The sequence below is a fragment of the Hydractinia symbiolongicarpus genome, chromosome 11 (assembly GCF_029227915.1).
Source record: "Hydractinia symbiolongicarpus strain clone_291-10 chromosome 11, HSymV2.1, whole genome shotgun sequence".
NCBI lineage: Eukaryota > Metazoa > Cnidaria > Hydrozoa > Anthoathecata > Hydractiniidae > Hydractinia > Hydractinia symbiolongicarpus.
The window spans coordinates 5,381,581-5,404,163 of NC_079885.1; the positions used below are offsets into that span (position 1 = coordinate 5,381,581).

A 22,583-nucleotide genomic window follows, 5' to 3' on the forward strand; every position below is an offset into this window, starting at 1 on the left:
AAATATATATACGGCGAATATGATCGAATGATAACAGATGAAAACATGGCACACATAGCTGCAGGCAGCCTTTTGCTTGATTGCAATTTACTTAGCTATAGCGTACTTAAAATTCGCCCACCAATTAGGCCAAAAATACAGCCCACTTGGATGCAGCTAGCTCTGGCTGGAGGTTGTGAGACATGTTTTTTTTTCATTTATTACATTTGAGAGACCACATGGACTCAGAAACTGCAGATTCTTACACTCTGCCAATCATCCAAATGGGCATCATAACATAAGAGTTGGGCACACCTCTCAAAATAGAAAATGTGTCAAGCTAGCAAGTTCTTAGCTAGCTAAAGCAAGGCGTATATGCTTGTCCTTATTACATGATTATATAAACAAACAACTCTAACGATAATCTGGCAACTTTATAAACTTTATATATATTATTCAGCGATTCGGTTTGACGTCCTAACAATTTTTTTGGAGGTGAAAAGTTTCCGTATTTTAGGTGAAGAGAGTGCAGAGCTAGATACATTTTGGAGTTTATTGGATAATTTTTTGGAACAAAATTTAGATTAGTGGTTATAGCTCTCGTACTCTCTGCGGGAGACCAGGGTTCGATTCCTCTTGACGGCGATTCAACATGGGCGAGTGAATGTTACCATAGCCCCGGGTTAACCCAAACCATGTGAGGGAATTTGGGGAGATGGCACATTGTGTGGTCCGTTGGATGTTGCTGGGAGTTGTCTAGTAAAGCACGGGCCCTAATTGGGTCTGCGTGTAGCTCAAAAAGAGCATTAAATACTTTAGGACTCTCCATCTAAGCCATGGCCCTTCCTGGAAATAATAGACAGGGTATATCCCTCAATATTTGTGAGGCTAGCGATGTAAAATATGCATATCTATATATCTATCTATAGCTAAGGCCAAAGGAATTTGTACGTCAGTTTACCGTCTGTATCTCAGGTGTACCATGCGGGAAATTTTCATTATTCATTATTTTGCCCCTCCGCCTAGCTAACTTGAACCTGAAACCCTCTGAGCCCAAACTGGAACTACAACGCCGAAAGACAACCTCTGGAGACTGGGACATATATCCAAATGAGGCAAGGCTTGATCGCACGACTTTGTATGGCACGCATTGGAACAAAGGTCCTTTGAAATTTAAATTAACACACTACATTACATTTGAAAACATTCAAAAAAAGAATACTTTCGATCAATTGCGACATCAATCAAAATTACGCAATAGTTTTTTGGAAATAGGATGCATTGAGTATATTTCATTTCTTTTTTTGTGGAACTGCGGGCGGCCGACGCTAAACTGAGGTACGACTTCCTTTAGCCTAAGCATCATTTCCCAGGCCTATCAATAAGAAAATAACACCCGAGCAATAAATCGCTCCCCCAATGTTACAATAATTTAAACTGGGTGAGCAATCTGAATAAATAGAATAAGTTTATAAACGCATATTTTATCACAAAGTCTTTTTTATATATTTTGGTTCTTTTTTACTGTAAATAAGAAGAAAGAAAACATTGTTTTCCATTGTGAGATAAATTGATATTGCTCAGCCAGAAAACCTTTTTTTGGAACTGGGGGAGCAATTAATGGCTCCGCTTGTTTGTCATTTCTCAGAATTGGGCGAGTCTTTGCGTGAGCAAGAGCAATTGCTCTTTACTTATTGATAGGCCTGATTTCCAGACAGCTTTTTTTGTGGCTACCTTTCTTTAGGTAATTATTCTTCCATTTCCACATTTTTTAGCATTCTTTGCCCTACGAACTAGGTTTGTTATCACCCTGCAAAATTTTAAAAATGGCGGATGTAGCACAAATGTGATTTGCCAATTAAGCAAAATGTCAATCATCACTACGGCAACAAAGCTGAACCGAATCACCGAATACTTTTAACAATAAGCCATTTCTTAATACAACTTAACGGGCGTTTGCGCAGGGTCTAGTAAAAAAGGAATCAGCTAAAACGTTTTATTTACGTTATTTACGTCTGAATTCTGTGATATGTTTTATCCAATGTGAGATCCACTGGTGACTAGATTAAACGCGAATTTTATGATTAAAATAGTTGCAACACTTTAATGAATTGTGTCAGATGTAGCTAGTGGCTGCTTCCAACTTCACCATGTACCATTTTTATTGCTCAAAAAACAGACGCAACATTGGAAAACTGGATGAAGCGAATTAAGAAAGAGGATTTGTAGAGGATAACACACATTTGTTGTTGTTTTCTTATGAATATTTCTCCAGGCTATCTAGTTTCATAATAATATAGGTTTGTTATGTTGAAAATAAAATCCCCTTAGGTATTATTAGTAATAAAATTAATGCCTTATTAACTACAGAATGGATTACAATAACTTGTGCACAAAAATATTGTTCTTTTTATATCTTTTTTTATATCTTTAAGATATTTTTAGATCTTTAAGATATTTTTTTCTGTGGTATTTTCTTCAACAAAACATTACACAAAAGAAAATTCCACACAAGATTATTGTTGTTAAAAAGTTTTCTGTGCATGTTTTTTGTTTAAAAGACTCTTGAAAAAAAATTATCCTTCTGAACATTTTATTTTGATGTTTTTCTTAACAAAACATCTAGAAAAACTTTTGCAGCATAACTGAAAAAACCTGTATTTTAACAAAAGTTGTTTCTTTTTAGGAGCAAGATATGTTATGATAATATCCAATGTGAGCTTAAACATTTATTATTGAAATTGCAATCATACAAAATGGCACGCTGTATCCAGAGTGCACAAGAGTTTATCATTGGGGCGTTTCCAGCTATGGTTGGTGCACTTGCCAGTGAAGATGCAGAAGCAATTTGTCAGAAAAATGACCTGTCTTTCGTAGAGCTGATTCGACCATTTTGCCAGTTAGGTGAAGAAGGTAAGCAAATTATTTTCTTTTCTAATTTTAAAATTGCAAAAAATATGTTAAAGTGATTCGTTTTTAACAGTTAAAGTTAGTAACAAACACTTGGCTACATTTTACAAATAGATGCTTATAATTAGCCTAGACATTATTCTTTACAAGTTCAGCTTTCTTAGACTTATGCAGCTCTGCATCAACAGAAATTGAACAGTTTGTTGCTAAAATATGTGTTTGTAAAAATTATTTTTTTGATAGAATGCTTGTATTTTAGTTTTTCGTTTAACTTTTTATTTTTATTTTTTTTCATAAATATTTACAAAAAATGTTGACATTTAATCTTTTTAATTTAGCATTCTAAGTGTCAGCAAATAATTATTTCCACACTTATTATAACAATACAGCAGTTTTCTAACTCAAAATAAAGTTTAGTTTTATTAGTGAAATACAAGTATTATGTTTTAGCTACACTCTTAATCTAAAAAGGATACAAGAAAATGAGATGACTGTTTTAATAGTATGAACTGCAGAGTTCCTAATAGCAGGTCACAATTAAAAAATTTTTAAAGAAAATACTGTTTGGTTTTTCCCAAAGGAAATTGTTATGAATGATGGTTTATGATTGGAAAGAAGTTCACTTTGAATGTTTAAATTGGCAATATTTTGTTTTAGTGCATATCCATGATCCTGTCAACCCGAACATAGTTATTTCGGTAAGAAATTTAAAGATGCGAGTGATTGATATTCAAGCTTCACTGCCGCCTCCTGTTTTAGTAAATCGAGTTTTGACAGAAGTTGTCAACAAATCTGTCCATACAGTGGATCTTAACTCCAGAGTGTCTGTTGAGAAGCAAATTAATGGTAAATATGTTGTTCTAATTTTTTTTATCTCTTGTTTATTTTATTTGCCACGTACTATTGTTGTTTTGTTTTGACTATTTTAGCATCCACACCGTGGTATGAGGCGTATAGAGATTGTTTTTTTCAATTAATTCAACCAATGAACCATGAATTTTTACGAGATTATTTAGCATGTATCCTTTTAAGATATGTTTATATTTTTGTTGTCTTTATTTAATTTTTTATAATCCTGAGTATATTATGTTTGCAAATTTATGTAATATCGTGGAGTTTACGCACACAAAAACTGTTTAATTTGTTTAATTTGTAAAAATTAATATTATAAAAATTTGTATGGGCATAAAATTCATTGCGAAAAACAGCGACAAGAAGAGAAAAAACATTTTTTTGGTAATTCAGTAATATGTTGTTGAACCACCGCTAAGTAGTAACAGACTGATTACAATACAGATATATAAAAGAAAATTTAATAACATAATTTCCACAATTTTTAGTCTTTTTTTTTTGCTAAATAATAACCTTAAATTGTACGAATAGCAAGCATTTGAGACCTTTAATTAAGTATTACACTTAGTAAATTTGAGGCCAAAATAGAAAATTAAAAAATAAAGTTGCTTATAAAAAAATGTGAACATTTGTTTTTGAGATTTAGAAATAAAAAAATAGCAAAATTGATTTAGTTAGTATTTTTAGGTAAAAGGTAGACTGGATTTCTTAATTCCCATTAATTCCAAAAAAATAGTTTTTACGCCGTAGACAAAGATAAATTGCGATTTAGCAATTTTTAAAGTTTCTATTTATAATAAAAAAACAACTATGAGTAGGAGTATTATATCAGTTTCCATTATCAGAAATCATCAAGCAACTGCTGTACATCAGTTGCAGACACTGTTACATACAGTACAGTCCAGATGTAAGCGTACGCGTACGCTCAAGTTTCACACCTTTTTCTCGGAGGCGGTAGTTGTTTGTCTTTTGTTCTTATTAATTATCTTGCGAGTCTTGTAAGTCATTAACTTGCGCGTAATAAACAAAAGATTATTGAAGAAAAAATAGCTTATTATAACTGCGCGTAACTATTGTTAAATAGTGTTAACATAACTATTCCCAATAGCATAATTGCAAATGTTATAAACTCTATCAATGTGACACTAACAGCCATTGTTTGATAGTTTTATAAAATAAAAGTTTTGCGTGGAAACTAAATAAACTAGCGAGAAGGCATTGTTGGTTGCGCGGGTTAAGTAAAGCTTTTAAGCGATAGAAATTATTATATTTTAACAAAGATTGAAACTTTAATTTTGATAGAAAAGCTTTTTTAGATCGCATTTTAAAAGTTTAATAACGAAAAACGGCGATAGAAATGTTTTTTTAGATCACATTTTAAATGTTTAAAAACGAAAAACGGCGATAGAAATGTTATTTTAGATCGCATTTTAAATGTTTAAAACCGAAAAACGGCGATAGAAATGTTTTTTTAGATCACATTTTAAATGTTTAAAAACGAAAAACTGCTATAAAAAAGCTTTTTTAGATCGCATTTTAAAAGTTTAAAAACGAAAAACGGCGATAGGAAAGCTTCGTTAGAAAGTTTTTTAAGTATTTAAAATGTTATCAACTCTATCAATGTGACACGGTGAGCCATTGTTTGATAGTTTTATAAAATAAAAGATTTGCGCAAAAACTAAATAGACAGCGAGATGCATTGTTTAAATCTTTTAAGAGATAGAGCTGTTGCGCGCTAGAAAACACAAATGTAGCGTGATACTATAAAACGTCAAAAGTAATATTTTTAGATTTTTTCTTTCTTCGATATTAAAATTTAATTTGTTTTCGAAATCTTATCGCGAAGGGAAAAGTCCCAAACGTAGGGTTTTTCCGTTTGCGTTGCTAAACGTTGCTTTTTATAAAAAGAACTCTTAAAAGTTTTGCATGTTAAAAATTATGTTTTGACGATAAAGAAATATTACTAAAAGTTTTAAAAGTAGCATTAGTTTTTTTTAAATATTTAGATCATTGGATTTGTTGTTTTTTAAAAGAGCTTGTGTTTTTTAAATAAATCAACATTAAAATCGCGTTACATAATTAGTTTCGTTGTTAAAAAAAAATAAAAATTCAATGGCCTTCGCGTTTAATTTATTCTCCCGCAGAGTATTGTTTTTAAACAATGTTTCTTGCTATGCTTTTGTTTTTAACACGAAGCAATTATTTTCGCGCAATTTGAAAGGAACTCGCTATCCTATTGTTTTTTTTAATGAAAGCAATTATTTTTGCAAGTTGAGCGTACACGTACGCTTACATCTGGACTGTACTGTATTTATTGGAAACACATGTTGTACAACAAAGCAGTACAATAAATGTTGCACAACAAAAATTAATAAAAAACTAAGGTTTATTGACATACTTTCTCCTTCAATTATTGTCCCTTTTTTTCTTAATATTAACCCCACAGGCATTTTAGTTGTCTCCACGAAACATCCTGATCCGATGAATGCATTTGCAGCACTTAGTACTAAACAAAATAACATACAACACAGGACAGAAAAATCGAAAGGATACAATTGGTTTAGCGTTAATACTTTCAAATACTACCTGCTTCTCCACGACATTTCTGACGGAGAAGAAGCAAAGTAAGCTCAATTAGAAACATTTAATAGCAGTTCAATCTCTTTATTTAATTTATTCCTCAAAGGGTTTATTTTAGAGTACAAGTACTGGCTTTTTACAATCACAAATTAAGGTTAATTCAAACAGGATAAAGTAGACTTTTCTTAGTTACATTAACAAATTTGGCTGTTGCTAAATTCCGACATGAATTTATATGCTATTTCCACCATCCCTTAGTTTTATATATTTATATCTGTTATAACAACGTAGTATTTTTTAGTTAAACATAACTCGAAATAAAAAGGGAAACAAACAAACTCTCATTTTATTGTATAATACATGTTAAATTGTAGCATACAGCATATTTCTTGTTCTTTTTTAGAGCTGAGGCAGTGTATCAAAGCATGAAGTCGGTATATGGCTCTCACACTTGCTTTCTTTTGCAAATAAATTCAAGACAACAGACGCATCCACACTTTGCAGAGGAAAATTTCTCCGATCCTTGGAGTCAGCACATTTACCCTTTCTCAGATGAAACTCTGGTATGTTGACCGTTGCTTTTTGAACTCTTGACTTAGGAGCAATATGCAACACAGATTTAGAACACAGGGAAAATTAAGATATTTTGTTTTAAAATTTATAGCTAAATTTTTTAGAAAACCTAATTTTTATAAGTCATATTGTAGAAGAACTACTTTGTTTATCACTAACATACTGCCTGGCAGTGAGCGGGATTCAATCCGCGGTCCCCAGAACTGGGAGCCGCAGACGAACGCACTATACTACGTGCGACAATATGTTAGTGATGAACTCAGGTAGTTTATCCGGATGGTGTGTATACATAGGTAAATATTTATCATAGCACATCCGTATTTCATTCTCAACAGAGAATGCTTCACCCCGATCAGACCTCTGATCATGACGGGCGAGTATAATGCGTGTAAGTCATATTGTAGAAGAACTACTTTGTTCATCACTAACATACTGCCTGGCGGGATTCGATCCGCGGTCCCCAGAACTCGTAGTATAGTGGGTTTGTCTGCGGCTCCCAGACATCAATTAAAAAAATTTTAATAAGCTGAGCGTGAATTCCTTTAAAGATTTAAAAATCAAACTTCAACACTATCTATTTCTTTCAATCCATAAAAATCCTTAGTACCAACCGATAATTTGAACATGTCTAATTTCTCCATTTACCCATCTATTTGTGAAAAAATAGCATATTAATATGAGTACCAATTATGCAGCTTTAGCAAAAGAACATTTGGGACTGAAAAATGTGAAAAGTATTATACAGCCTTGGATGAATTTCTTTTAAAATAATTTTTCCAATCATGTTTGTATTGGATTAAACTGCAGGCTCCTTCCCCAAAATTTGGGTGCATGTGTTACAAGAAATCACACGTTTTTTTGATGTGCTGCATTGGTCAACGTAATCATATTGTTTAGCTACCAATAGAATGTAGCCTTCCAAATTTCACTTCGGCTTAACAATTTCAGGCAAAAAATTATGGTGATAGGTCACCCTATGACAATTACTACTTTGGACAATCAACGAACAATACAAAAATATTTTCTGAAAAAGGCAAAATATTTATCTTTAAATATTTAGCTTTTTATCAAATCGGTAGATCATCAGACTAAAAACAACTAAAATCAAATTTATATGTGTACAGATAAAAAGGTTTTGACAAAAGCTCAATGGACCTCATGTTACACTGTTTCTAAATAAACAAAAACTTGATATGTGATCGATCGTTATAGGTATCAATATAGGTTTATTTTATCTTAAGTGCTCAATGAAAATAATAATTTATGCGTTAGGAACAACAAATATGTTTAAAAAACCTTATTAAGTAGTACACACTTTTCTTGTAACTATTTTTCAGCCGAGGCTGAGAAAACTTTATGTGATAGCAAGATGATTCTAGCCTGACAAACTAAGGCAGCCTGACTAACCAGGCTCATGAACACCCCTTGTTTTTGGGCTTTTATGTATATTGGAAAGTAACATTACATTATGCTTGAAAAAACTAGAAATTAGGATAGATTAAAAACGAAACAGTAACATAAAATATTTCTGTGAATCATCTTTGCTTTAGCAAATGCAATGCTTTAAACTATGACACACCATGTTTAAATTAAAACCCAGACTACTTTATTTGGACCTTGTTTTTATACAGAGCATTCTAGAAAGTTTGTGTAAACAGAAAAGATATTTAATAACAATGTTTGCCATAAAAATGAAGTGTGTTTCTGTCTTTTTAAGTATAAAAAATGTTGAACTTGCTTCTCCTTTGAGTAGTATATTTGCTATATAGGATATTGATGAGGCGGACTTGGAAACAACTACTAAACCATCTGGACCCATCACTAATCAAAAAGATGCTGATAAAAAAGAAGAAGCTATAGTAAATGAGTTGGAAAGCATTGAAAAACAACTTGAAGAAAATCAGGGCAGCCCTCGCTCTTTAAGTTTTAATGATCCACTAACAAGTATGCATTACAATGACACGCTAGATGACGATATCGAAGAGGACGCTTTTGGACCTTTAAGCTCAAAAAAAAATCTACAGAACCAACCTACTCGCCCAAGAAAAATATCTGAAAGGACGTTAAAACTGCAAGAGTATAAAAGGAGTCTTGGACAGTTTTCGTACCGAATGGTTAGTGGGGGCTCGCCTCATTCTAGAAAAGAGCGTGGACACTGCATGACTCTTGCAGATCAAAATAAAATAAAAGAATTTATCTATGAATTTGCTGTTCGTGGTTTGTTACCACACATAGAGAAACTTATGAGGAGCATATCAGAACAGGTAGTTGAAGACTTTTTTTCTGATTGAATACTGTAAAAATTGTATTTGTAAGTTAATAATGCCGTTATATATATACTGCAATTCTGCTCTTTTAGTTATTGGCACGTCGCGGCTTACATAAATCAATATTTAATGCGACCAAGAAATGGTTTGGTAGTAATAAAGCACAAAATACTGTAGGCCAGTTCAGTACTGGATCAAGGTTAATTTAGTTAGCATTATATACTTCAAGAGTCTTAGATATTAGGAACATCTTGTCTACAAATATACACACTTTTTTTGGATGTATCTTTAAGCAAATGGTATTGTCTAATTTATGAATTTGTCTAATTGCGAATAAAATATAAATTGTGTATTCTTTGTAGACATAGCAATATCCACTATATATTATGCCATTTTTTATCCTTATGTTCTTTTTTAGTTATAATGCAGACTCAACGGAATTGCAATATCGAAGAATTGGAGATTTATCATTTCTAGTGCAGCATTATGAGCTGGCATATAATTCTTATCATTCTGCTAAACGAGAGTTTAATAATGACCATGCGTGGTTGTATTTTGCTGGAGCTTTGGTAAATATCTATTTTTACAATCTTTAATCAATACAGTTGTACATTGCGCAACTAACATATTGCCAAGTTTAGGTTTATTTAGATTTTTGCATTTGTAAAAAAGTTTTTTCATGGCCAGTATAATGGCTGGAAGAAAAGCTAACTTCTAAAAACAAATCTAAATTTTTGGAAAAGAATGTCAAATTTGCATCACCTCTGTTCTGGTTAGAATGCCAGTGGTCCATCTGCTTTTAATAACAAGGGCTGTTAGTTATGACAGGTTTATTCCCGAACTAAAGTGGTTGAAAGGCCAATTACTGGCGAAAACAGTAGTGTTTTTTTTGCATGGATCAAAACTGATGTTAATCAATGCAAACACTTTTTAAAGTGAAAATACTAATGTTTTTTATTCGCCAGTATTAGAAGTTTCAATCTACCATAATAACAGCACTTGTTATCCATTAAAAGCATGTAAACCACAAATTGTTGTTTAACATTGTCATAAGAGTCTGATTCACTCTGTTTTTCTTGGTAATGTTTGTCTTGTGTTTAAATACCATGATGAATTTCAAGAGTAACAGTCCATGTTTTTTAGGAAATGTCTGCATTATCAGCTTTTATGCAAGGAACCCGACCATATCCTGTCCATTATTTTGAAGCTTGCGTTTCAACCTACTTAAATACATGCAGGTAAATTGCTCAGTGTTATTAAAATTTATTTTTAAATAAACTCAAGCACAATTTCCCATTTTTCTATCTTTCCATCCATCTTTAAATACTTTATGAATAAAAATTATAGGTTATAACCTTCATTGACCTGTAGAGGTACTTTGTTTCTTTTCTCTTTTGCAGTGATTATAAAACATGTACTAATACTTTTTCTTATTCTTGTAGACTTCCACAGTTGGCCACGAGAGCTTGTTTAATGAGTACTGAAGCTTTAAAGGCAACTGAGAAATATCCAGAGGCGGCTGTTGAATATATCAAACTTACAAATGAAGTACATGAAGTGAACATTTTTTTGTTTTACACCAAAAAAATAATTATGTTATTAAAAAATATAATACTAACATTAAGTAACTGAGTACTTTAAAAAAGATCAGTAAAATGAGCTATTTATCAAAATCAATTTCGTATTTTTGCATGTTTAACAAATATAATTATAAAATATCAAATCAATGACCTTGTTTATGTGTTCTTTATAATAAGTAGCTGTCAGCATATCAATGTGCAGTAATTAGTTATTTACATTGTTTTTATTATCTGTAACTATTAGGTCAAGTACTTTTAAGCTTTCACTAACACTTCACTTCTGTTGTAGGATTCAGACTTACGCAGTGCATTATTGTTAGAGCAAGCAGCTCATTGTTATCTCCATAATAATCAGCCATTGATACGAAAATATGCATTTCATATGATTCTAGCTGGTCATAGATATAGCAAATCAGTTCAGGTGTGTGTTCTATTGCAGCTAAATAAAAAGCAAACTTTTTAAAATTACTCCACCTTTCAACGTTATTGGATTTCCCTAAGACCCACTATCTATACAATAATACCTCAGTTCTGTGTCTCTGTAACAGGCAAAGTGGATCTGTTCATTTTCCCTTGATGTTGCCGAAAAATGCATGTCTAATAAGGTAAATTTTCTGACGTTACGGCGCGACGTCAATGACACTACTTTAACGACAATATCCTATATTAAATTGATGAAGCCATTACAGTGCACTTAAAACTTTGAGGCCAAATAACTTGGAACAAGGGTGGTGTCGTCAATGTTTTTTCACCGGGTGGGTAACTAGGGACCACCTGGGACCAAAACCCTTATATCTCATTAACCATTCATCAAAAGCACGTGATTACATACATTTTCTTGATCAGCGCTTTAAACTCCGCACAATAGAGGCAACGTAAAAACAATGTTCTAATTTATTTTGCAGATGGGTTGCTAAAATGCATATGACGCTTATTTTTCAATTTTATCCCGCCTCAGTGGATTTTTCCACGGGCTTTATTGACTAGTATGCATGAATAATCTCATACTTGAATATTTGGTACCAGTATGAAACCTGGCAATGGCGAAGTTTTGGGGAAAATAAAAATCATACAGGTACAAATCTTATGCTGGTTTGATGGACAGATATGAGTTTTTATACTGGTATAAATTTTTCATGTAAACATGATTTATCCAGAATAAAAATATTTGTAAAAAGTTATGAAGCATGTGCAATTACTACAAAGCTGACAGAAAAAAACGCATTGTAAAAACAACGAAACTTCGTTATGCCAGATAAATGAAATTATACATTCAAAAGAAAAACCTCCCGAGTCAATTTAGTTTCAGAATAAGTTTTAGGAATTGACAGACTGACAGAAATTTTATTTTCCATTATGGCAGCTATCCTTTCATTGTTTGGATTAAGGGTCTTTGACACTGGTAATCTGATATGTATTTGTAATTCTGATGTACAGGTATTATACCTGTATTTTAATTAGTTTAATTTCATTTTGTTATCTACAAACATATTTTTAGAGAAAGCATACACTTCGATGTTACATCAATGCACTTCAAGTTTATGAACAAAAAGGGTGGCATTTGGCAGAGGTGCAGTACAATAATTGATTTTTATAGAACAATGTCTGGGATGTAGTGCAATTTTTAAATTTACTAAGAAAAGACTTTAAAAGGGTTTTTTTCTTGGTTTTGATTGTTTGTTTGTTTGTTTGTTTTATAATTACTTTTTATATTGTGAGAAAGAAATAAAAATCGAAAGGGAATGTCTTTATTTTAGGATCATGTCAACTTTATCATTGGAAGGCAATCGTTTAATTTGGGAAACCTAAATGATGCCCAACTGTCACTCAAGGCTTTGTTATCTTATGAAAGCCAGCAACCACCTTCCCAGCAAGCAGCACATTTAAGAGAATTTCTAGCTGTGTTCAAGGTACTTGTGACAAAAAATGCATCATTTTAAAAAATTGTTTTTAAATAACTAATAAGTCTCAACATTTTAGTTAACTGTTTTAAAATTGGAATAAAATTTTGTTATTGTTCATTTTGTTTTCTTTGTTGTACACATGTTTTTATTAATTTTCAGCAAAATCTAGAATCAAAGAAAACGAAAAACCCTTCATCAGCTGAAAAACTTCCTATTTTACAACTACCTGTGATAGATTGCCAAGCCACCAGATGTTTACTTTACATGCAAGACCAAGTTATACCTGTAACGCCAAGTACAACAAGCACTTCAACATCCAGGCGATCCAGGACGGTTTATGCTGGCTCATACACATTCCAAAAAAACTTTTCCAAATCTTTTATAAAGCGCTGGGCCGAATTAGAAAAAAAAGTTGTTCAATTTGTGACTGGCGATTTACCGTATCCTTTTAAACCATACACACCTTGTCTTTCTGTACACACTGACAATAGATCAAAAGCATTCATAGCAGTTGGAGGTATGTATTTATATATTCCTTCAAATCTTAAAATATTAAGACAAATGTAGTAGTACCTCATCAACAGTCTTAAAAATCCCTTGTGGTTGTTGCCAAACTTAAATTGCTACATTACCTTTGCACTCCTATTTTTTGTTTCTGGAATACATCGGAAAATATTCAAGTTTTCAGATACGATTTTTAATTTTTTGATTGTTTTACTTTCATATATCTTCGATTTTTTCAGAACAATTTGCATATGAGATCCAGTGCTCAAACCCTCTGAAGATCCCATTAAACTTGTTACAGTTATCTTTATTATGGGAATTTCAAACATCTTCTGAAGATAGTGCGGTTATAACTAATAAAGTTAGTATTTTTTAATGAAACTATGAAAAAAGTCCCAATTTCTGGTTACCTACATGGAGGAAGTTGTTAGTCAAGATATTTAGTGCTTTTAATAGCGCTATTGACATCAATTTAGGAAATTTCCTTAGAATAAGCCAATATCTCCTTTCAAAAATGAAACACCTACTTTGAATGAGTCACAGACACAGCATATTATTATATAAGACCAGTTGTGAGCCATGTGGAAAAACTTACAGGCCTTGCCATGTGCAAATAACCTCCAGAGCAATTAATTGCTCGCGTCAGAGCGTCCACGCGAGCAATTTTGCTCGCCATATTTTTCGCTAAAAAAACTTTACATTTAGTCTCTCAGGGCATCTTTTTCAGGAGAGGCGTGCGCCTTGGCACACACCTAAATCGTTTAAGGCGTGTGATTAAAATGCCTGCCACATTTCCAGTTTGGTCGGAGATGTCCGTGGCTTGTTTAGAACTTTCGTCGGTTAAAACGTCCGATAGATTTCCGTCTTGGACGGACACTTTTAGATATCAGAATTATTGAATAGTCCTGGTCCTTGAAATCCACGAGCAAGCCTATTCATAGCCAACCTGACCATCCTAGCTAATTCACCGACTCCTGATTTAGTTAAAAGAACTACGTAGACATAAATCTCTTTTGCCTGGCCCCTTCGTCGTTGGTAACCAGGTCTTGCACAAGAAATCCAGCCATGCGGTTCTTAACTAATGCAGAGGTGAACGCCGACGGAGCACGGATGACGGAAGTCTGCAAAACTGCACTTACAGGCGGAACAGACATGGATTTAATTGTGGATAATTTCTTCATTTGACGAAACAATTTGAAACCATAGCAGGTCCAAATTTAATGGATTATTTTCTTTATGCCGCAACTGTTATTCAAACAATTTTAAAAACGAAACCCACGTGCGGTATAATTTTTTTTTCTGTATAAATTTTATGTACCTGACGGGTACCTGAACTTTCGAATGAATTTGGAAGTTTTATTTAAACCATGCAGATAAAGATTTTTTTAATTTGAAAACGAAGCATATTTTTTCCTATTTGCTGAAAAATAAACAATAAATTTATGAAAACGACAGTATAGTCATGCATACTATATCGGACATGTAGAAAAGGAAGTTAAGATTGAGAGAGTCGCTATACCAGTAGACGCTCGATCATCGTGTTTGGGGTTCACGATTTAAAACGTCCCCCACTTTTCTACTGCAAAATGAATGCGCAACAAAGATTAACCCGTATCGTGGAAAATAATCACACCAAATATCTTTTCACTTTCAGGCTGAGCGTTCGTGCAGGAATTTCACTTAAAAGACCAATCAATTCTTAAGAAAAACGCTTACAATTATCTCAAAATGTTATTATTTACGCGAGCACTACGCGGCGCGAGCAATTGCTTGCGACTCATGGCAAGGCCTGTCTTACTTGCAGAAAATTAGTTTAAAATTACATCAAACAAAAAAATTTTGATAACACAATCAAGGACCCATTTAAGTGTAAATGTTGTTACGACAGTATGTTATCCTGTTTTCTTAATGTATAAAGTGCTTTAAACATTGATTATAGAGGAGTGCATCTGTCTGAAAAAAATTAATAGGCAGAAGAACTATGGAAGAAATCTGTCTCTCAAATTTTGATGACGTCAGGGATGACTTATAGATTCATTGAAACTACATTTTAGATATTTTTTGCTTATTGCGTTTATTGTGTAGAGCTTGAAGCACTAATCAATAAAATTTTAGGAAAAATTAAAGAGATACTGAGGTTTACAGGTTTTTTGATGATAACTTGTCAGTTCCAAAACTACCTCTGTTCCCCATCAGCTGGCAAGCTATTTGGTCCTAGAATGTTGTTTAATGGGTTAGTGATAAATTCCTTAACTCCAAAATACCTTGATCAAGTTATTGCAATATTGCAGGACAGTGAAAATTGGAGAATCATAATCAGATTTAATTAATTTCAAGTTTTTATTAATGTTGTCCACCAAATTTTTGCCCTCAAGTTGAAGGTAATGCAATAAGGTCATTAGACTTTGCTAATATAGACTACGACACATGACCTTGGAGCATAAAATTGCATTTCCAGATAGCATTTTTTGTATTGGTATATCGATTGCATAGTGGGATATTGCAAATAAACATTTGATAAACTCCACTTGCATTTTTCTTTTTAGGAAAGTGAACAACCAGATTATATTTGGACTGAAGTGATTGATAATTTTCAGATTAAACCAGGAGAGAAGAAACCAGTCAGTTAATTTTTTCCCTTTGTAGAGAATATTTTCTTTGTGCATGTATTTATCTAAAATATTTTTTTGTTTAGGCATGTTTACGGTTGATATCGAAAACCGCAGGTCACGTTAGAATAATGGGGATTAAATATACATTAAGTAGCATTGGAGTTATAAGTTCTGTTGATGAATATGGTAAATCGGAATTAAGCATGCATCAGGAAGGTATTTTGAAAAGTGTTGGTATACTTGGAATGCAATCAATTGATGTAAAAGGACCGAGGCTAAATGCCAATAAACAACAGAAATCTTCTGTTGTTTATGGTGTTGATAAAAGATTAGAAACATGCATTCTCCCAGTACTGCCATTATTAGAGGTAATCTTATCGAATTTTGTACAGTAATCAGGTCAGTGCTCAATATATATAATGTTGTTGGAGAAGCAAAGGCTTATTTTTGGCGAAATTAAATTAAAAATATTCAAATTACGTATTATTTTTAAAACTGTGAGATGACAACCCTCTAATAAAAAATGACTAATATCAAGGAATTCATAAAAAAGAGATAGAGCTTTGTAAAATGGGGGTGGCACACCAATTTCTTGAAAGTTTTCCAATATTTTTGTTAGTATATAATTCAAAATGATAAAAACCCAGCTATAGAAAGATTCAGTGTCATTGGGTTAACCATTCTATTGTTATTTACCAAAGTATGCCAGGGATATTTAATGAAAAAAACTATGTTTTTACAAAAGCAACATGACATTAAAACTTGAAAATTTTTGTATTCTTTATATCCAAATTTTATTTCCAGAAAGCGATAATTAGAGTGAAAGTCACCACCATTCTTAAATGAAAGTCAATATGCTTAGTTCATATTTTCATATTTGTGACACAACACTGTGTACATACTCAACAAAATGTATAGGACAATGGATTAAGTTTTACCTACATGATCCTCTTCTCAGAGTGATTTAAATTTATCTCAACATTCCATTGAAGTGTATCAAAATATTTGAATGAGGAATTAGAGAAAGTACCAATGCAAACCACTACATATGAAGGTTTAAGTGATGAAGAAGACGAGTTAAATTCCATTAGAACAATAAATTTGAAAAAATTGTGTTGTTCTAACAGGGTGAAAATGTGGCAAGGAATTTGAAAACTTGCTTTGTTCATTGTTAGTTAACCTTGATTGTATGACCCAACTCGAATAATTTTATATATTAAGTTTAAGTTGGTGTTAGAAATCACATCTTCATCTTCATAAAAAAAATATTTTCCAAGAATTTAATAACGTGCAAATTGGTAAAGAAATGATACTACTTCCAAAATACAAAAAATTTAACACTATTTTTGTTTTATATTTATCCCAAAGCATGATAAATAAAATAAATCACACTTACAGGAGATTCACAAATTCAATTTATTCAATTAGTATTACTTTGCCTCATTCATTCAGAGTGTGTGTGTTTACATCCCTACAGAAATATGTCACACAAGTTAGTAATTTAACAAACAGATCCACACTGTCATGGCAGCGACTGTGGTACCACTCTGACTTTAAAGAACTTAAGAACCAAGGTTCACAAATATAAAAAAATTACACAGTTTTTTTTTTACACTATATGAACACTAAGCCAAACTTGTCATCAATTGTTGGTTCTCCTGAAAAAAAGAAGACAACAAAAATTTATGTGGATTAAACCAAACTTTTTCAAAGTGATTAATTTTCTTCTTTTAGAAATAAATAAGTACCTTTATCAATAAAAAACTGGATTTTTCTCTCTTTTTTACAAAGTGTGAGTCACTGAATTTTCTTGTTTTGTTTGCAGGTAAAAATGAATGATCTACCAGTTACGCTGTTATGTGGTGAAGTGCAAAAAGGATATTTTCAATTTAAAAATGTTGGACAAGTCCCATTAAAGAATCTCCACTTGGCTTGCAGTCGACCACAGTGTTTTTCTTTTGGAAACAACACCAGTTGCCAAACCGATCAAAAAGACAGTTGTGAGAATTCTGGGAATAGAAAATTCAGTAATAGTTGTTATAAAATACCACAAGACTATTTGACAAAGGATAATAGTGTAGTAAAAATTCCGTTAGAAAATAATCGTTTAGCACATGGTGAAGAAATTACTTTGCCAGTGTTCATGTATGGTCTAGATACGTCAGGCGTACATGAAGTGGACTTTCTTTTTTATTATGAACCTGAAGAAAGTATCACAGAAGTACCATACAGGTTTCTTCAGCAGATGATACGTTTACAAACACTAAGTACACTCAATTTACTAACAACTAGTCATAAAACGAAATTGTTGCAAGTTTCTAATAAAGATGAAATCACAGTGGATCGAACGGATAGGTTAGTTTCTTGTTGGGTGCAGGCAATTTTGTAATGTAGACTTCTAAACGCTTTATATATCATGCGACTATGTATATTTAATTAGCAGCAGTGTCAATTTTTGATCAGTCAAACTCTAAAAAATGCAGGGTTTGAAACATCGAAATAAAAAATATTTTGTCACAAATTAATTTGTAGATCTAAATGGAGCTATAATGTCTAAAAGAAATGGCCAGATGTCAATTTTTTTACGTAACACATTTAGTCACGTTCAGTGATATTTCAATATCTTCTAGTCCATTTGGGGGTCTTTGCTTCCTTTATGGTACAATAACTTGTCAGTGGCTTATAGATATGCCAAGATAATACCAGCAAATATTTCACAAGGTCAACAGTGTTATTATTTTTTTAGTGAATCTAAGGAACAGCTGCTTGTCTCTTTAACAATAGAAAATAGAGCTCAAGTAAGGATTTCTGTTATATCGTTTATTCCAACCTGGAAAATTACCTTAGTTAAATAAAAAGGAGAAATGCCCCATCAATGTTGATATCCTGCTTGTTTTTAGGGTTCTTTGAATTTACGATGTGTTGAGTTCACATTAAAACACTTGCAATGTTACAGTTCAAAATGGAAAGTAGAAAGTCTAGTAAACCTACCAATCGGTAAGAATAAAAAAATGGATTTTGAATTTTTTATTTTGTAAGATCACCTTTGTATCCTTTTTTTCCCTGAGATTTTGGTAAATAGCAAAAAGTAACTCAGGGGGCAATAGCTTCAAACATTAAGCTCTGTCATGCATTGCCATTTTTTGCTTGGGTAAAATATTGCCCTTGTAAACAGTTATAGGGTTAATATTGCATAGTTGGCATTATGTGATAGACTAATTTTGTGATATAGAGCCAAACTGGTCTATAACTTTTCTTTAAAAAAAGGCATTAAATTTGATTAAAGCTGATAGCAACAGTAAATTTAGTTTGCCACTATACCACAACACTTTGACTAACTTTTAAAAATGTGTCATTTTTCTATGACTTTGTTAGTAATAAACTAAAAAAATTTAAAATGAATAAATTTATTAAGTTTTAATTTCTATGAGCATAACATGGCTTTAGATATTGTGTGTTGTTGTGTGGGGAAATAATTGACAACTCTTCACAAAATAATTTAGTGTAAAATTATTTCTAGAAACTTATCGATTGCGACCTGGTGAAACATGTAACTTACATTTAAAGGCAATTGCATCATCAAAAAATAATGGTATTTTTACTACTTTTATTGCTTACAAGTATTTCCGAGTGCTCACTTTTGTTTAAAAATCCAGTTATTTCTTTTTTTCTTTTACAATTATTTTAACTGTTTTTTAGACTTAGAAGCTTGTGTTTCAACAATACCATTAGGTGTATGTGATCAGGTAAGATTGAAAGTTGTTTTCAGGAAATAATGGCACATGGCACACTTTAGAAAAGGAGATTTTTGGTCCTAAAATATCTAGCTAGTTACGTATATACCTAAATACGTATTTTCTTTACCAACACCACCATGACCCTTTTAATGGTATTTGTTAATAGTGAACTGAACACGTTTAAAATGGGTTTCTTCGAACCACACTAGAGTGGGTGATGTTTAAGCACTGTTGTGTTTCTTCTGAGAAGAGTTGTGATGCACACCAACTGAGAATATTGCTTAAGTGAGGGAAAAGTGTTCAGGGGGGGGGGGGGGGACTCCTGAAGGTTGCTAAGAATGTTCTTTAATTTTTAGCTAAGTTTAAGTATGTGAATATTTAACAAAACAAATTTATTTGTAATTTTTTCTTTCTTTTGTAACAGAATGTAGATGACACACCATTATTGGACTTATTCTTGAAATCACCAGTGAATGCACAAGCAGTCATCGACTCATTAGGTCTTATTTTATTCTGGGAGGTATGACAATTTATCGTTTGCCAGTATTACAAAAGTAAAGCTGAATAAAAAAAAAATGAGGAATTGTACTTTACAAGTTTGGGTATGGGAATATTTTAAGCGTTTAATAGCCTGTCAAGGAAGAAATTGAGTCTATATGGTTAAATATATATACCGATAACTGAATACATGATCACACCCACTATTAAGATGGCTTCACTTTTTTAATTTTTTTGCCTTCAACAAAAATACATGTTTTTCCTTATGTGATAAAATTTGTTAAAAGTTTGTTTTTTACATACAAAACCTTTGGCAATATGGAGACCTATAAATCAAAGAAGCAAATTTATATATTTATGTTTTTTATATACGTGTTTTTTATTTGTGGAAAAAACAATTACTTATTGACATTGTTCAGCAATGCAATCATGTTAAAAAGTCTGCTTTGTCAATTTCTGGGAAATAAAATCTACATTAGAAAATTTGTTTTAGACATTTTACATTGATGAAGGTTTCACACGTAATGTAATTATGGGTCAAAGTCATGCAACACTTCCTAAATCAAAACAGTATTTGGAAAATTATGTAAGTGCTTATTGTTTTTTATAATTGCTTTGAGAGTAGGATTAAATTTTGTGAATTATTTTCGAATTTTTCAGATGCTATGTTGAGATTTTTAAGCCTATGTTTCTAGACCATAGCGGCTCATGCTGTTGCAACACAAACACTGTCTGCAAAAGACCATGTCAGCGTTTCGTACGAATATACTGCTATTGTAAAACATGACTTCACTAAAAACAGGTAATATTGATAATCCTTCTTCTTCACCTGTTTTTTTAATTTGTTTCTTTGTGGTATATTTACGTTATGAATATTTTTTTAACTACTATTCTAGTATAGAATCTTGGCTGAAGTAAACTACAATATTGAGTTAAAATACTTTTTCTGTTTCTTTTTTTAGTATTTGCATTGTTCCAGTGACTGTAAAATGTTTCAACATGAACAATGAAGAAGTTGAAATTGAAATCGAGACTATTGATTTATATGACGATAATAGGTTTGTCAAATTTGACTGGTCTGTTTAATTTAACTGTTTGTTATTATTTATTTTAAAAGGAAAAAAGATGTTAAAGATGTTTTTTGTCCTATCACATCCAGAAAATTAGGATAACGTGTTACTAGTTTCATAAAAAAAATTTAAATAAGAAGCACTGCATTGTGTGTTTTGGTAAGGAACATCGAACATTGTCTACTTTAATTTTACTCATTGCTTGATTGCTTCTGTTATAGCCAAGTTCCTGTACAAGCATCTAGTCTTATTCAGTGGGTTGGCAGACGAGAAGGAGCCTTTACAGTTTCTGAAAATTCAGATATAGGTATTGTTGTCAATGCAATGTTGACCACTGTTGGAATATATGAGATTCAAAACATTAATGTTTATGTAAGAAGTAGAAACTCGAATGGTAAACTACAAAAAATAGCTTTAGTGTTACCTAAATCGCATTACATCATTGTTGAAGATGTTGCAGTCATGTAATTATTTAGAATTGTGTATGTTTTTTATAAACAACGGTTTGTTAAAGGCTGAGGCTAAGATTTCGCTCAAATTTAAGTAGCTGTATCAAGCAACTTGTCTACCTGAAAATTTATGAAGTCAGGTAACCAAGGCTCAAATCTGGATAAACAACTTATACAAAAAAACATTTAAAAGAAAAACAGTGTTTTTTCTAATAAATAATTTCAATGTAAAGTCTTTGTTTGAATGTTGTGCTCTTCAAATTTTTATCTATTCTAAGAAATCACAACTTTGCCCTTAGCAGCTAAAGGTGACATAAAAATAGAGTTGCTTATCAAAAACTACTATCAATGCTTTCTTATTTATTGATTTATAATTTTATTGAATCATAGCAACCTTTTCTAGTTCATTTTATTTCATGGTGTCAATTTTTTTGCCACAATGAAATGCTGTTTTTCTGTTCGTTGTTAAAAACTTGTGTTTCATGTCGGTAATTTATATTTGTTTTGCGACCATATGCTCCAACACACAAACAATAGTTAAATTTAAATAAGAGCACAACCTTTGTAAGTTCAAGTAACATCCAACTTGAATAATGATATAAATTAAATAAAAATTAAGAATTTTAATATACACGTTGTTGTTCGCTGAAAGGCTGCAAATCAAACTGCAAATTCCCTCCTTTCTCGTGCTTATCAATATCAAAACATTGTTAATTGAAGCTGTGTATTTATTTTCATGATATAACATTGGATAATCATAATGTTGAAGTATTGTTCACATGCCGTCATTTTGTCTGTTTTTAAACTTGAGGAAACAAACATCAGTTGTGTATAAATGATCAGATTTGTTGTCATAGATAGTGTTCTTTAGAATAATTTGATATAGATTGTTGAAATATTTTATATTTCTCTACCAGAAATTTTGGCCATTATACATTGAAACAATTGTAGTAGCAATTTTTTCATTAATCTTTCTGATAATTTTGAGAGTATATAAAAATTATTTTGTAATTTTTTGTTTATTTTAATCATACTATGATATATAATTTAATTTTATAGCTGTTACTT

The 22,583-nt window shown here is 31.9% G+C and overlaps 1 protein-coding gene across 3 annotated transcripts; it reads left to right on the forward strand.

Moving 5' to 3' along the window:
- Window positions 1-45: 45 nt before the first annotated feature.
- Window positions 46-22,580, forward strand: LOC130614583 (trafficking protein particle complex subunit 8-like). Of its 3 annotated transcripts, none has more exons than XM_057436008.1 (28): window positions 46-172; window positions 2,666-2,892; window positions 3,547-3,735; window positions 3,819-3,908; window positions 6,188-6,365; window positions 6,725-6,884; window positions 8,664-9,158; window positions 9,254-9,360; window positions 9,580-9,730; window positions 10,305-10,399; window positions 10,604-10,718; window positions 11,031-11,162; window positions 12,240-12,311; window positions 12,499-12,651; window positions 12,805-13,162; window positions 13,389-13,510; window positions 15,696-15,770; window positions 15,845-16,129; window positions 17,587-18,116; window positions 18,508-18,559; window positions 18,662-18,758; window positions 19,282-19,353; window positions 19,461-19,507; window positions 19,923-20,018; window positions 20,490-20,582; window positions 20,692-20,798; window positions 20,959-21,054; window positions 21,288-22,580. In XM_057436008.1, the coding sequence occupies exons 2-28, from the start codon at window positions 2,736-2,738 to the stop codon at window positions 21,532-21,534; spliced, it is 4,371 nt and encodes a 1,456-aa protein (XP_057291991.1). In that variant the 5' UTR covers window positions 46-172; window positions 2,666-2,735; the 3' UTR covers window positions 21,535-22,580. The 3 variants fall into 3 exon arrangements, with proteins under 3 accessions (XP_057291991.1, XP_057291990.1, XP_057291992.1); XM_057436007.1 differs by lacking the exon at window positions 46-172 and adding an exon at window positions 1,957-2,279; XM_057436009.1 differs by lacking the exon at window positions 46-172 and adding an exon at window positions 1,958-2,279 and having other exon boundaries at window positions 10,604-10,709.
- Window positions 22,581-22,583: the final 3 nt, after the last annotated feature.

Excerpts from the sequence above, each read along its gene's own strand:
- LOC130614583 (XM_057436008.1), top strand. The coding sequence starts at position 2,736 with ATGGCACGCTGTATCCAGAGTGCACAAGAGTTTATCATTGGGGCGTTT. Across the intron at positions 9,159-9,253 it reads TGAGGAGCATATCAGAACAG|TTATTGGCACGTCGCGGCTT; the intron begins GTAGTTGAAGAC and ends CTGCTCTTTTAG. Across the intron at positions 12,652-12,804 it reads AATTTCTAGCTGTGTTCAAG|CAAAATCTAGAATCAAAGAA; the intron begins GTACTTGTGACA and ends ATTAATTTTCAG.